At 47.7% G+C, this 14088-nt stretch overlaps 1 protein-coding gene across 1 annotated transcript in view; it reads left to right on the forward strand.

Annotated features, from left to right (window-relative positions):
* Positions 1-12334: 12334 nt before the first annotated feature.
* tnpo1 (transportin 1) overlaps positions 12335-14088 on the forward strand; it is a gene marked incomplete at its 5' end in the record, with an annotated part of 44213 nt that continues 42459 nt past the window's right edge. Inside the window, one exon of the mRNA XM_083640901.1 lies at positions 12335-12439. Within this exon, the coding sequence (XP_083497027.1) occupies positions 12335-12439 (105 nt within the window). The remainder of the gene's footprint in view (positions 12440-14088) is intronic.

Consider the following 14088-nt stretch of genomic DNA (forward strand, 5'->3'; position numbering starts at 1 on the left):
TAAATGAAGGTAAAAGGGTAAAAAGAGAAAAGAGATAATGTAAATGGGGGTTATGGTTGAATGTAAATGTGACGGGGTTGAATTTAAATGTGTGTAAAAAGAAAAGGGCTATTGGGATGGGAATGTTAATTGAAATGTGGGTGAAAATGAGTGTGAAGAGAAAAGAGGGAAAACGTAAACGGGTTATTGTAAATTGAAAATGTAAATGATGTGAAGTAACGAAATGGTGGTGGTGGAACGAAGAATTAACTGGGGAAATAAGAAAAGACTGTTTGGGGGAAATTTAATGTCTGTGGGGGTTGTTGGGGAAAAATGTTATTGTGTTGGTGTGTTTTGGTACAGGGGGATGTGTGGGTTGTGGGTGCCAGTGTGGGAGCTGGCTTTTTGTTGGGCGGGGAGTATGTAGCGACCCGGCGTTTTGACATGTAATGGGGTAGTTCCTGGGGGGAACGGTGTGTAAGTGGCACTTCCTGTCTCGTGGTGTTGTCAGTCAAAGCTATGTGATGAACGTGAGTAGACGTGGGTTAGCGAGGAGCGTAGCCGTGTGTGGCTAAGAGCTGGAAGCTAGGAGTGTGAAGCCCCGAATAAAAGCCCTGTACCAACTACAAGTCTCCAGGTTCCTGGACGAATACCTGATTCGTTACAATACATACACACACACACGCACGCACGCACGCACACACGCACGCACGCACACACACACACACACACACACACACACACACACACACACACACACACACACACACACACACACACACCCCATTATAAAAACAAGTTCAGTGAGTGAGTGAAAGTGTCATTGGGTTGGGTTGCGGCGGGAGGAGGGTTGCGAACCCCAGTCTAAAGTTTTTTGGGGGTTGCGGCTCAAAAAGGTTGAGAACCACTGACTTAGGCTATGGTATGGGGAATAGAGAAAGTCTGGCCATCAGAACCATGGATAGCGCTCTGACATCCGGTAATATTTAAATGTTAAAACAAGCATCAGCACCTGAGAGCAGAGGACCTGTCTATTTCACCATGATTCTGAAATGACTGCAGACTTTAACATGTTTAATGTTGATGAATGTTGATTTTATGTTGAATAAGCATAATTTTGTTATAGATCGCTACTGACTATTTAAAAAAGAAAAGAAAAAAAGAAAACCATGACAGAGATGGTTTGTCTTTCAGGGGCATATATATTGCAAATGGCACCACTTTAAATCTAATGTCTCTTCTTATTTGAACACAGGCGTATTTCTGGGGTGTCGTGTCATTTGAGTCATTTGCAAGGGCCCATTCTTTGCCCAGTACATTGCTGGAGAGCCTGCTCTCTCCATGGACCCTATTACCCCAGGGGCCCCAGTGCAACCGAACTGCCTGGATTGTTTGTATTTACGCCCCTGTAATGTTTGTGTAATGTAGTTATTTTCCCTTGGTTTGTTATCGTTTCAGCTTGTACTTTGGTGTATGACTTTGACTCTAGTCCAGAGGAGGGCGCAATACACTTGTCTGTCTGTGTCTGTTACTCTGTGGTGACCCACATTATTACTGGACTATATGGGAATAGCAGGTTTGTTTACAGAGTTATATAACTATCATTCATCTACAAGATCAGCAGGGATATCATACCAAATATAAACCAGAGACATGTAGGAAGACAAAAACACCAACATTGTTTGGCCCACCTTGGGTGCGTGTTTTGTAAACATGTCTTGATGAAAATGTCTAGCACTAGGACCCGTCGGACCGCTCTCAGTGCTGCTAGTTAGTGCGACATGAATCTGTATGGCCAGCACCCAGCAGACCACAGCTTTCCAGCTTGTTGCGAAAACGGATGTTAGACAGGCCCATGTCTCTGAGAAGCCAGACGCTCATATCAGGATAAGTCACTACTCGGGTACGTCGTTTGAGTCCAAAACAGCTAAACTCACCCTGTGTAGCTATAACGGTTTATCCAGCTAGGTAATGTTACGTGTACGTGCCCCCCTGCTCTGCTGAAAACATTGCCCCTCTAGCCTACTGGGCTCCGCTGGCTGATATAGATGACAAATCCTCTGTGTTTTTTAGCCCATATGCCTGATTTGTTATGAATTTTCAAAGTTTGAAACTTTAGACGGTCGCTGTAGCGCCACCATCAGGACTAATGGCGCCAAATTCACGTCAACTTAGTTTGGCATGGGACTGGACCTTTGTGCAAAGTTTGGTTTATATTCATGCATGGGAAGTCTGACTTCCTGGGAGAAGAAAAATAATAATAATACAGGCAAATACAAGCAGTGGCCCTGCCGCTTCGCTTTGAGCCTTGAGCCTTGACATTACATTACATTACGTCATTTGGCAGACGCTTTTATCCAAAGCGACTTACAATAACACATTTTTTGTCTGCAATAGAACAATCAACTATGGAGCACAGTCTATGACAACTACAGCTTCTGAAGGAACAGTGGTACAAGTTTAGGTTAGTGGTACAAGGTTGGTTAGGTTTTTTTTTTTTTTTTTTTATATAAGGAAAGAGAGAGACGAAGTTAGATCAAGAAGGGCCCAGATGGAGCCTGAAAAGGTGTGTCTTTAGTCTTTTCCGAAAGATCGGCAGTGATTCAGCAGTCCTGACCGAAGGTGGAAGCTCGTTCCACCATTGAGGTGCCAGGGACGAGAAGAGTCGAGATCGGGATGAGCGACTTTTGAGCCCCCGTAGCGAAGGAGGGGCGAGGCGACCTGCACTGGTGGAGGAGCGAAGGGAGCGGTGAGAGGTTTGGAACCTGACCATGGATTGCAGGTACCGGGGAGCTGTCTGGTGTACTGCCCTGTAGGCCAGTACCAGTGTCTTGAATTTGATGCGGGCCGAGATGGGAAGCCAGTGGAGCTCCTGGAAGAGGGGAGTGACGTGAGAGAATTTGGGTTGGTTGAATATCAGACGGGCTGCAGCGTTCTGAATGAGCTGAAGCGGTCGGATGTCGGTGGCAGGTAGGCCGGCCAGAAGCACGTTGCAGTAGTCCAGGCGGGAGGAGACAAGAGACTGGACCAGGAGTTGAGTCGCTTCTCTTGTGAGAAAGGGACGGATTTTGCGGATGTTGTAGAGAGAGAACCTACAGGAGCGCGCTGTAGCAGCTATGTTGGCAGAGCAAGACAGCTGGTTGTCAAGGATCACCCCGAGGTTCTTGGCTGTTTGGGAGGGGAGTACAGTGGTGTTGTCAATGGAGATGGAGAGATCTGCAAGAGGGCAGTCTTTTCCTGGGAGGAAGAGTAGCTCGGTCTTACCAAGGTTGAGCTTGAGGTGGTGGGCAGACATCCAGTCGCCAATGTCTTTGAGGCATGCAGAGATGCGAGCCTCGATTTGAGTGTCAGAGGGGGGGAAAGAAAGGAAAAGCTGGGTGTCATCAGCATAGCAGTGATAAGAAAAGCCATGAGAAGAGATCACATAGGCAAGAGATCTGACATAGAGAAGGAAAAGTAAGGGGCCCAGGACTGAGCCCTGGGGGACACCGGTGGTAAGAGGACAGGATCTGGAGAGGGACCCTCTCCATGAGACCTGGTATGAGCGGTTAGAGAGGTAAGAAGCAAACCAGGAGAGTGCAGAGCCTGAAATGCCGAGGTCAGACAGAGTGGAAAGAAGGATTTGGTGGTTGACTGTATCGAAGGCAGCAGACAGGTCAAGGAGGACAAGAACAGAAGAGAGGGATGAGGCCTTAGCAGTGTGAAGGGCCTCTGTGACAGCAAGAAGAGCTGTCTCAGTGGAGTGAGAGGCCTTGAAACCGGACTGCAGAGGGTCCAGGAGGTCATTTTGGGAGAGATAGAGAGAAAGTTGTTCGGACGCTGCTCGTTCGAGGGTTTTGGAAAGGAATGAGAGAAGAGAGACAGGTCTGTAGTTGTGAATAGCAGTAGGGTCAAGGGAGGGTTTCTTAAGCAGAGGCTTGACTCTTGCAGTCTTTAGAGCAGGGGGGACAAGACCAGAGGACAGAGAGGAGTTAATGAAGGTAGTGAGGAAGGGAGATATGTTAGGTGAGATGGTTTGGAGGAGAGAGGAAGGGATAGGATCGAGGGGGCAGTAAGTGGCTCGGTTTGAGCTGATGAGTTTAAGCACTTCATCAGGAGAGAGAGGAGAGAAGGAAGCAAATCCAGGGGCAGGGGGCTGAGGAGCAGGATTGGAGTCGGGAGTGTTAGTGAGGGTGGCTGGAGGATGGAAGGAGGAGCTGATGTCGTCCACCTTTTTTGTAAAGAAGGTTACAAAATCATCAGCAGAGAGGGAGGATGGAGGGGGAGGGGAGGGAGGGTTGAGGAGCGTGGAGAAGGTGGCGAACAGTTTACTGGGATTGGATGCAGAGGACTGGATTTCAGAGATGAAGAAGGAGGTTTTTGCTTTAGAGACAGCATCAGTGAAGTTTGAGTGGATAAGGTGGTAGGAAGAGAGATCTTCAGGGAGATGTGATTTTCTCCATTTTCTCTCAGCTGACCGAAGCTCAGTTCGATAAGTTCGCAGAGATTCAGTCAGCCAAGGAGAAGGGGGAGAAGATCGGGCAGGCTTAGTGGTGAGTGGGCAAAGAGAATCAAGAGCAGAGGAGAGAGAGGAGAGAAGAGTAGTGGAAGCCTCGTCAGTGGACAGGAGAGCAAATTGCTCGGCAGGGGGAAGTAGGGAGAGGATGGTAGAAGAGAGGGAGTTGGGAGAGAGAGTTTTTAGGTTGCGTCGGGTGGTGGTAGAGTGGGGGGGAGATGGGTGGGAGGAGGGGAGGGGGATGGGAAGGGAGAAGGTGATAAAGTGGTGGTCGGATACAAGAAGAGGGGTCACAGTGAGATTAGAGGTGGAGCAGGATCTCGTGAAGACCAGGTCAAGCACATTCCCTGCTTTGTGAGTAGGAGGAGATTGAGAGAGGTAAAGGTCAAAGGATGAGAAGAAGTTAAGGAAAGACGGAGATTGTAAGGTTACTGGCTGGATGTTGAAGTCTCCCAGAAGGATGAGTGGAGTACCATCCTCAGGAAAGACGGAGAGGAGGGTGTCCAGCTCGTCCAGAAAGTGACCAAGCGGACCAGGCGGGCGGTAGATTACCACAATGTTGAGCTTGATGGGTAGGGATACGGCAACTGCATGGGACTCAAAAGATGAGATAGACAGATGAGAGAGAGAGGTGACAGTGTAGGTCCATTTGGGAGAGATGAGGATACCAGTGCCACCTCCACGGCCAGAGGCTCTAGGGGTGTGCGAGAAGGAATATGCAGCAGAGAGCGCAGCAGGTGTAGCTGTGTTTTCAGGAATGATCCAGGTCTCTGTGAGAGCTAGAAAGTGGAGGGTTTGAGATAGAGCATGAGCCGAGATGGTCTCAGTTTTCTTAACAGCCGACTGACAGTTCCAGAGACCTCCGGCAATAGTAAAAGGACTGTTTGCGCGCTTAGGGTGGGAGAGATTACCAGGGTTACTACACCTGAAGCAGCCGTGTCTACGGCGTCTGTGGGCTGAGGTTACAACAGGGATGGGAAGAAAACACATAGTTAGGTAGAATAAGAGAGGTAGCAAAAAAGCCTTGAGCCTTGAGCTTTGAAATCAGCTCAGAAGTGTCAAGTGTCAATACAAGAAGGAAGGTTGGCCATAATGACAATGAATCAGCACTTCCTGCCGCCCTTCAAAATAAAACAATTTAGAAGGTACAGGTACTGAATGCTGCTATAGCGCCCCCTAAAGGCGAAATGACACAATATTTATCCTATAGGCTCAGAGTACATCCTTCCACACCTGGACCAAGGTTGGTTAGGATCGCACGTTGTGTTCTAGAGTTATGGTGATTCTTGTGAAATTGGCCCCACCCACAGAAGTTTGGAAGTCGATTATATCGCAACGGTGTGCTTTTTTCAAATACCACGAAACAGTGTTGTGCAGGACACTCATCACATGATGTGTGCTTTGGTTTGGTGAAGACTGGACAAAATTTCAAGGGGGAATCTCAAAAAAACTGTTTTGGACCAAATTCAAAATGGCGGAAAATCTAGTCAGACGGAAATGGGCGTGGCCTAGATGAGTAGATGCGGAAGGACCCAAGGAATCCAGGGAAAAAAGAAGTTTGATGATAGACCATACGGTTCAGAAGTTATGGACCAGAATGTAAAGAGGGCTGTTATAGCTCCACCATCTGCTCAATTTGTGTAATTCTTTCGTGTAGAATAAAAGGCCCCTCTGTGCACCTCCCTACCAAGTTTCGTAGCTGTAGCTGTTATGGTTTCTGAATTACAGCTAATTTACTGCAAGATTTTTCGAAACCCCATGCAAGTCAATGGGGAAAAAAAATATTATGACATCACAATTGCTCGAGTGACATCAGTGATGGCATCACAATTGCTTGACTGACTGATGACATCACAAATACAACCTAATTGCCAAAGGTAATTAAGGTAATTAGGCTATACACGGGGCCAGAATTCAACGTTTTGATGCACTGTGGGCTCAATTTTTGACCGATCGAAAATCTGGTTTGATACTTTTGTGTAGAACAGTCTAACGATGCAGATACTGAAGTTTGGTGTCGTTTGAAGAAAAAATGTGGGAGGAGTAGGGTTTAATTCGTTTTTGCAGTTTTTGCAGTTTTGCGGTCTTTAGACTTCATAATTGGCCATAGTTTGCATTGTACAAAAGCTTCCCCTCATTTAGGCGCACATTTCGGTGAAAGTTGCAAAGCCGTAGCACGTACGCCTGATTTTTTATGAATTTTTTAAGTTTTAAACTTTAGACGGTCGCTGTAGTGCCACCGTTAGGACTATTGCCCCCAAATTTGTGTCAAAGACGTTTGGCATGGGACTGGACCTTTGTGCAAAGTTTGGTTAGTTTTCATCCATGGGAGGTCGAACTTCCCGGGAGGATGAGTCAAGTCTCAAGTCTCTTATGCATGAGCTTTCTATCATCTGCTGCATGCAATCCAGTCTGCTTAGAACACTGCAGTTCATGACAGGGCTGGGGCATAAGGCAGAGCTGCTGTTATGGAGAGGAAGGCTGAGCGATTTATAGATGACATCATCAGTGATGTCACAAAACTGATGACATCACTGATGACATCATCAGTGATCAGTGGAGATTCAAGCTTTATTTAGCAAGAATTTGCATTAGCTGTTTAAAGTACCATTTACAGTAAAACATTTTGATGCACTGTGGGCTCAATTTTTGATCTATCAAATATCTGTTTGATAGTTTTGTGGAGGACAGTCTAACGATGCAGATGCTGGAGTTTGGTGTCGTTTGAAGAAAAACTGTGGGAGGAGTAGGGTTTAATTAGTTTTACAGTTTTTGCAGTTTTGCGGTCTTTAGACTTCATAATTGGCCATAGGTTGCAGCGTACAAAAGTTTCTCCTCATTTGGGCACACATTTCGGTGAAAGTGCCAAAGCCATAGCCCATATGCCTGATATGTTATGAATTTTCAAAGTTTGAAACTTTAGACGGTCGCTGTAGCGCCACCATCAGGACTATAGGCGCCAAATTCACATCAACTTACTTTAGCATGGGACTGGACCTTTGTGCAAAGTTTGGTTTATATTCATGCATGGGAAGTCTGACTTCCTGGGAGAAGAAAAATAATAATAATACAGGCAAATACAAGCAGTGGCCCTGCCGCTTCGCTGGCCCGGCCACTAATAATAATACAGGCAAATACAAGAAGTGGCCCTGCCGCTTCGCTGGCCCGGCCACTAAAAATAGGCTAACATTACATAGCTGTGTATGATGGCACCACACTATTTATGTGGTCATTGCCATGTCATATTAATAAACTTTATGGTTGTATGTTTATCTGTGTGGTCAATGGTGGTCTAGGACCTAGATATAGGTCTATACTATACTACAGTATAGGCCTATGTATTACAATAGGCCCTTTTTGAAGGGCATAATATATGTAAAGCACCCTTGGTAATGCTGTGATTGGCAAAATGTCTTATTTGCTTATCATGAAGCTGTATGCAGGTTAGTTCAGTGATTATCAAAGTGGGGTCCAGGGACCCCCAGGGGTCCTTGAGGGGGTTCCAAGGGGTCTCCAACAAAAAGGGTAATCATTTATTTTCACTAGAATTCCAACCATAAGTAACACAATGACAGAATTTACATATTATGACTATTTTGGTCATGGGTTTGTGTGTGAAATGTGCTATACAAATAAACTTGCCTTGCCTTATAATAAAACATCTATAAGTGGGCCCGGTGCACTCTTTGGGCTTAAGAAGACCTTCAGACCGTCAGTCTCTCTCCCTCCTACCGATGCATCCTTTTGTTCTGTTCAGCAGTGGCGTAGCCGTAGGGTAGTCATGACGGACCCCAGTGCAAGCAATGTTGACCGGTCCTAGTACACGCTCGTTACAACGTTACAAAGTACACACATGCAAGCAATACATACTGTAGCGACCCAGGGTTTTGACATGTAATGGGGTGTCTCGGTGTGTAGCTAGGAACTGAGGTGTGGGGTTGTTCCTGGGGGGAACGGTGTGTAAGTGGCACTTCCTGTCTCGTGGTGTTGTCAGTCAAAGCTATGTGATGAACGTGAGTAGACGTGGGTTAGCGAGGAGCGTAGCCGTGTGTGGCTAAGAGCTGGAAGCTAGGAGTGTGAAGCCCCGAATAAAAGCCCTGTACCAACTACAAGTCTCCGGTTCCTGGACGAATACCTGATTCGTTACATTGGTGTCAGCAAGTAAAGCGGTATCGCCTCTGCGTCGGCCGAGAGGGGAGAGAGTGAGGAGGAACGACGGAGAAATTTGGAATCGACGGCTGAGGGCTCGAGCGACCTAGCGGTAGCAGGCTAGCTGCGTATACTAGCTGCTACGAGCACCACGTGTGATGGTGCGCAGCGGAGAATGGCCGCCGGTGAATGGGAGGAAAGAGGTGCTGATGACGGTGATCAGCTCGGTGCTTGCGGGTATGGAAGCCCGTTTGTTGAAAGAAGTCAGACGGCTGTTGGAAGCTACGCCTGCCTGGGCAGTAGAGCTGATGCAAATGCTGCGAGAGGTGACGCAGTGTAGAGAACGGCCGGAGGATCCGCAACAGAGACTGTGTTGGACTTGTGGGAAACCTGGGCATCTAGCGAGGTGGTGTCGCAGCGGTCCCGGGGGACAGACCAGGTACGCGGAGCAACGGCACTGGGGACGGCCGGGTGTCTGTCATGCGGTGCGTTTGGACACCTAGCCAGGGAGTGTCGAGAGGCTGTCGGAGACCGGAGGACAGCGGGAGAAGAGAGACGTGCAGGCGGTGGGCAGGTGAGACTCTGTTGGACGTGCCGTTCACCTGAGCACTTAGCCAGAGAGTGCACTGAGACTTTGGGGAACGGAGGAGACACACAGCCGGGGGAGCAGCGGAGCAGTGCAGAGCCGGTTATTCAGGTCAGGAGAGTGTGGACTGTGTGTCCAGATGGACGGGTGTTGATAACGCCGGAGGAGCCTAGCTGCTCTGCATACCAGCCGGTAGAGGGAGACATCATCATCAGCGACGAGACCATCAGGAGAGCGGGGATCGTGTTGAACAGCCAGAGGGAAGAGAGAGACATCATCTGCAACGCTGTTACAGTCGGGAGAGCGACGCTCGTGTCTCCAGGTGAGCGAGAGGGGTTAATGCCGGATGAGCCGGCCCAGCATAGCTGCTCTGTGCCCCCCACGGTTGTGGTGCGGGAGGCCGAGGTGGAGATCGATGCTGGTTGTGTCCCCCCTGCTGTCCTGAACACGCCGCCCCCTGGGGGAGCGGGACGGGAGGACGAGCGAGTACAAGAGGTGGAGGAAGACGAGGAGTACTGTTTAGCTGTGGAACCGACAGACGACGAGAGGGCCATCTGGGAGGTCGACGGGCATGAGTGGAGACGCAGGCAGGCGGAGGACGCGGATATCGGTCCGGTGCTCGCGTGGGTAGCGGCCGGACGCCGGCCCCCTGTGGAGGAGATGCACGTGTGTTCTGGTGCCACGAAGGGACTGTGGAACATGTTTTCGGACCTGCATCTGGATGAAGATGGGCTGTTGGAGAGGAGAGGAAGGCACAGGATCAGGGGGTTCCAGACGGTTATTCCCAGCTGCCTGCGGAAATTGGTGTTGCAGTGGGCGCACAGGGGCCGCAGCGGTAAGGATCATGACGGGCCTGAGAAGATGCTCTGTGAGGTTCGTAAACTTTTCTACTGGGGCAAACACAAGGAGGACGTGCGGAGCTACTGCAGTGCGTGCGATGGCTGTGGAGCACAGGGGGGGGGGACCGAAGGCAGTCACCCTGCGAAGGACTAACCCCACTGGGGGTTGAGAGGGACTAGAGTGCTTCAGGTGGGACAGAAGCTTTGAAAGGGGGATAAATGAAGGTAAAAGGGTAAAAAGAGAAAAGAGATAATGTAAATGGGGGTTATGGTTGAATGTAAATGTGACGGGGTTGAATTTAAATGTGTGTAAAAAGAAAAGGGCTATTGGGATGGGAATGTTAATTGAAATGTGGGTGAAAATGAGTGTGAAGAGAAAAGAGGGAAAACGTAAACGGGTTATTGTAAATTGAAAATGTAAATGATGTGAAGTAACGAAATGGTGGTGGTGGAACGAAGAATTAACTGGGGAAATAAGAAAAGACTGTTTGGGGGAAATTTAATGTCTGTGGGGGTTGTTGGGGAAAAATGTTATTGTGTTGGTGTGTTTTGGTACAGGGGGATGTGTGGGTTGTGGGTGCCAGTGTGGGAGCTGGCTTTTTGTTGGGCGGGGAGTATGTAGCGACCCGGCGTTTTGACATGTAATGGGGTAGTTCCTGGGGGGAACGGTGTGTAAGTGGCACTTCCTGTCTCGTGGTGTTGTCAGTCAAAGCTATGTGATGAACGTGAGTAGACGTGGGTTAGCGAGGAGCGTAGCCGTGTGTGGCTAAGAGCTGGAAGCTAGGAGTGTGAAGCCCCGAATAAAAGCCCTGTACCAACTACAAGTCTCCAGGTTCCTGGACGAATACCTGATTCGTTACAATACATACACACACACACGCACGCACGCACGCACACACGCACGCACGCACACACACACACACACACACACACACACACACACACACACACACACACACACACACACACACACACCCCATTATAAAAACAAGTTCAGTGAGTGAGTGAAAGTGTCATTGGGTTGGGTTGCGGCGGGAGGAGGGTTGCGAACCCCAGTCTAAAGTTTTTTGGGGGTTGCGGCTCAAAAAGGTTGAGAACCACTGACTTAGGCTATGGTATGGGGAATAGAGAAAGTCTGGCCATCAGAACCATGGATAGCGCTCTGACATCCGGTAATATTTAAATGTTAAAACAAGCATCAGCACCTGAGAGCAGAGGACCTGTCTATTTCACCATGATTCTGAAATGACTGCAGACTTTAACATGTTTAATGTTGATGAATGTTGATTTTATGTTGAATAAGCATAATTTTGTTATAGATCGCTACTGACTATTTAAAAAAGAAAAGAAAAAAAGAAAACCATGACAGAGATGGTTTGTCTTTCAGGGGCATATATATTGCAAATGGCACCACTTTAAATCTAATGTCTCTTCTTATTTGAACACAGGCGTATTTCTGGGGTGTCGTGTCATTTGAGTCATTTGCAAGGGCCCATTCTTTGCCCAGTACATTGCTGGAGAGCCTGCTCTCTCCATGGACCCTATTACCCCAGGGGCCCCAGTGCAACCGAACTGCCTGGATTGTCTGTATTTACGCCCCTGTAATGTTTGTGTAATGTAGTTATTTTCCCTTGGTTTGTTATCGTTTCAGCTTGTACTTTGGTGTATGACTTTGACTCTAGTCCAGAGGAGGGCGCAATACACTTGTCTGTCTGTGTCTGTTACTCTGTGGTGACCCACATTATTACTGGACTATATGGGAATAGCAGGTTTGTTTACAGAGTTATATAACTATCATTCATCTACAAGATCAGCAGGGATATCATACCAAATATAAACCAGAGACATGTAGGAAGACAAAAACACCAACATTGTTTGGCCCACCTTGGGTGCGTGTTTTGTAAACATGTCTTGATGAAAATGTCTAGCACTAGGACCCGTCGGACCGCTCTCAGTGCTGCTAGTTAGTGCGACATGAATCTGTATGGCCAGCACCCAGCAGACCACAGCTTTCCAGCTTGTTGCGAAAACGGATGTTAGACAGGCCCATGTCTCTGAGAAGCCAGACGCTCATATCAGGATAAGTCACTACTCGGGTACGTCGTTTGAGTCCAAAACAGCTAAACTCACCCTGTGTAGCTATAACGGTTTATCCAGCTAGGTAATGTTACGTGTACGTGCCCCCCTGCTCTGCTGAAAACATTGCCCCTCTAGCCTACTGGGCTCCGCTGGCTGATATAGATGACAAATCCTCTGTGTTTTTTTCCTCCGCTGCAGCAAATCAAGATGGAGTGTGAATGGAAGCCAGACGAGCAGGGACTTCAACAAATTTTACAGCTCTTGAAAGAGTCCCAGTCGCCAGATACGTCCACTCAGAGATCCGTCCAGCAAGTATCCTTCTCCCGGCCAGACCTTGCGTTAGATATCAGACATGTATTATTTTTTTTTTTTAATGTGTTCAGTGCAGAATAACGCAGCTAGGTGGACTCAACAGGCTAAGCCCCGCTAACGTTAAATATTACTAGCCATGGTTACAATGGTGTTACTGCTACTGACTTGTGACAGGCTGTTTGCTTTTGTCGCCCACACCAGCTACAGTACAGTTAGCTAACAGCACAGTGTGCTGTACTTCACGTCTTTTCTCTTGCCAGTCAGTGATTGACCTAATTAATGCTAATTGTTTTCTGATCCCGTCCGCGACCCAGCAAGCGTCTCCTGTAATCGCCTTTCCATACACTATTTACTGCTGTGCATCATTTGCATTGATTGACCCAAGACAGGAAATAACCATTAACCAGAGCCTAATTTGATACTGTAGTGTATAGAGTAGATGATTGACTATAGAGGCGAGCAGAACGACGTTGACACATCCAGTGTAACAGCGTTGTGACAATCATGAGATATAATGAGCACAAGCTAGACAAATCCTGTCAGACTGAAACATAGACATTTCATATAAGACAGGTCTTTAATGACTTGTCACGTTGTTATTAAATGTGTATATATATATATATATATATATATATATATATATATATATATAGCCTACACTAGGTGCTGCTGTGGAAGATCATGATGTATAACACATGAAATTATTGAATTCGTGTACAGTGTAAACCTGCATACTTATGCTATGGGGACGGACGAGCAAGCAGACAAAGGAATTGGATATTCAGTGCCGGATTTTGTGTGTGTGTGTGTGTGTGTGTGTGTGTGTGTGTGTGTGTGTGTGTGTGTGTGTGTGTGTGTGTGTGTGTGTGTGTGTGTGTGTGCGTGCGCGCGCGTGTGTGTGCGTGCAGAAACCGGTGATTGCTGTGTCATCCTATAATTCAAATCCGATCACAATACTTCTCTCTGCCAAAGCCATCTTGCTTAGCATCGGCTTAGATCATGATTCATATTATTAACTCTGTCAGAAGCTTATACAACAACTTTGTGTGTTATTGTGTGGAAATTAACTGGTATGTTTGCATACAATTCTCATGATTATTCAGTGTATTCCGTGCTTGATTTGGGACTGCATACATGGCTGCATGGTAGGCTGGTCCTTCAGAATTTTGCTCACCTGCTTTTAACTCTTTTTTACATGTACTGTATAGCTAAGCTAACTGACATACACCCTGCCATATTAACCTAGATGTGATATGCAATATTTTACATGCGTGCACACACAGACACGCACGCATGCACGCACGCACACACACGTCACACACACACACACACACACACACACACACACACACACACACACACAGAGCTATACGTCCGCAGCAGCACCACTTGACCGCAAACACACCCACTGTCTCATCCCTGGTGGCACCAGGTGTGCTCATAACACAGTGTGTAGGTACGTTACGACCACACCTGGTGCCACCAGGTGTGCTCATAACACAGTGTGTAGGTACGTTACGACCACACCTGGTGGCACCAGGTGTGCTCATAACACAGTGTGTAGGTACGTTACGACCACACCTGGTGCCACCAGGTGTGCTCATAACACAGTGTGTAGGTACGTTACGACCACACCTGGTGGGTGCACG

Source organism: Poromitra crassiceps, assembly GCF_964638095.1.
Source record: "Poromitra crassiceps genome assembly, chromosome: 8".
Taxonomy (NCBI): domain Eukaryota; kingdom Metazoa; phylum Chordata; class Actinopteri; order Beryciformes; family Melamphaidae; genus Poromitra; species Poromitra crassiceps.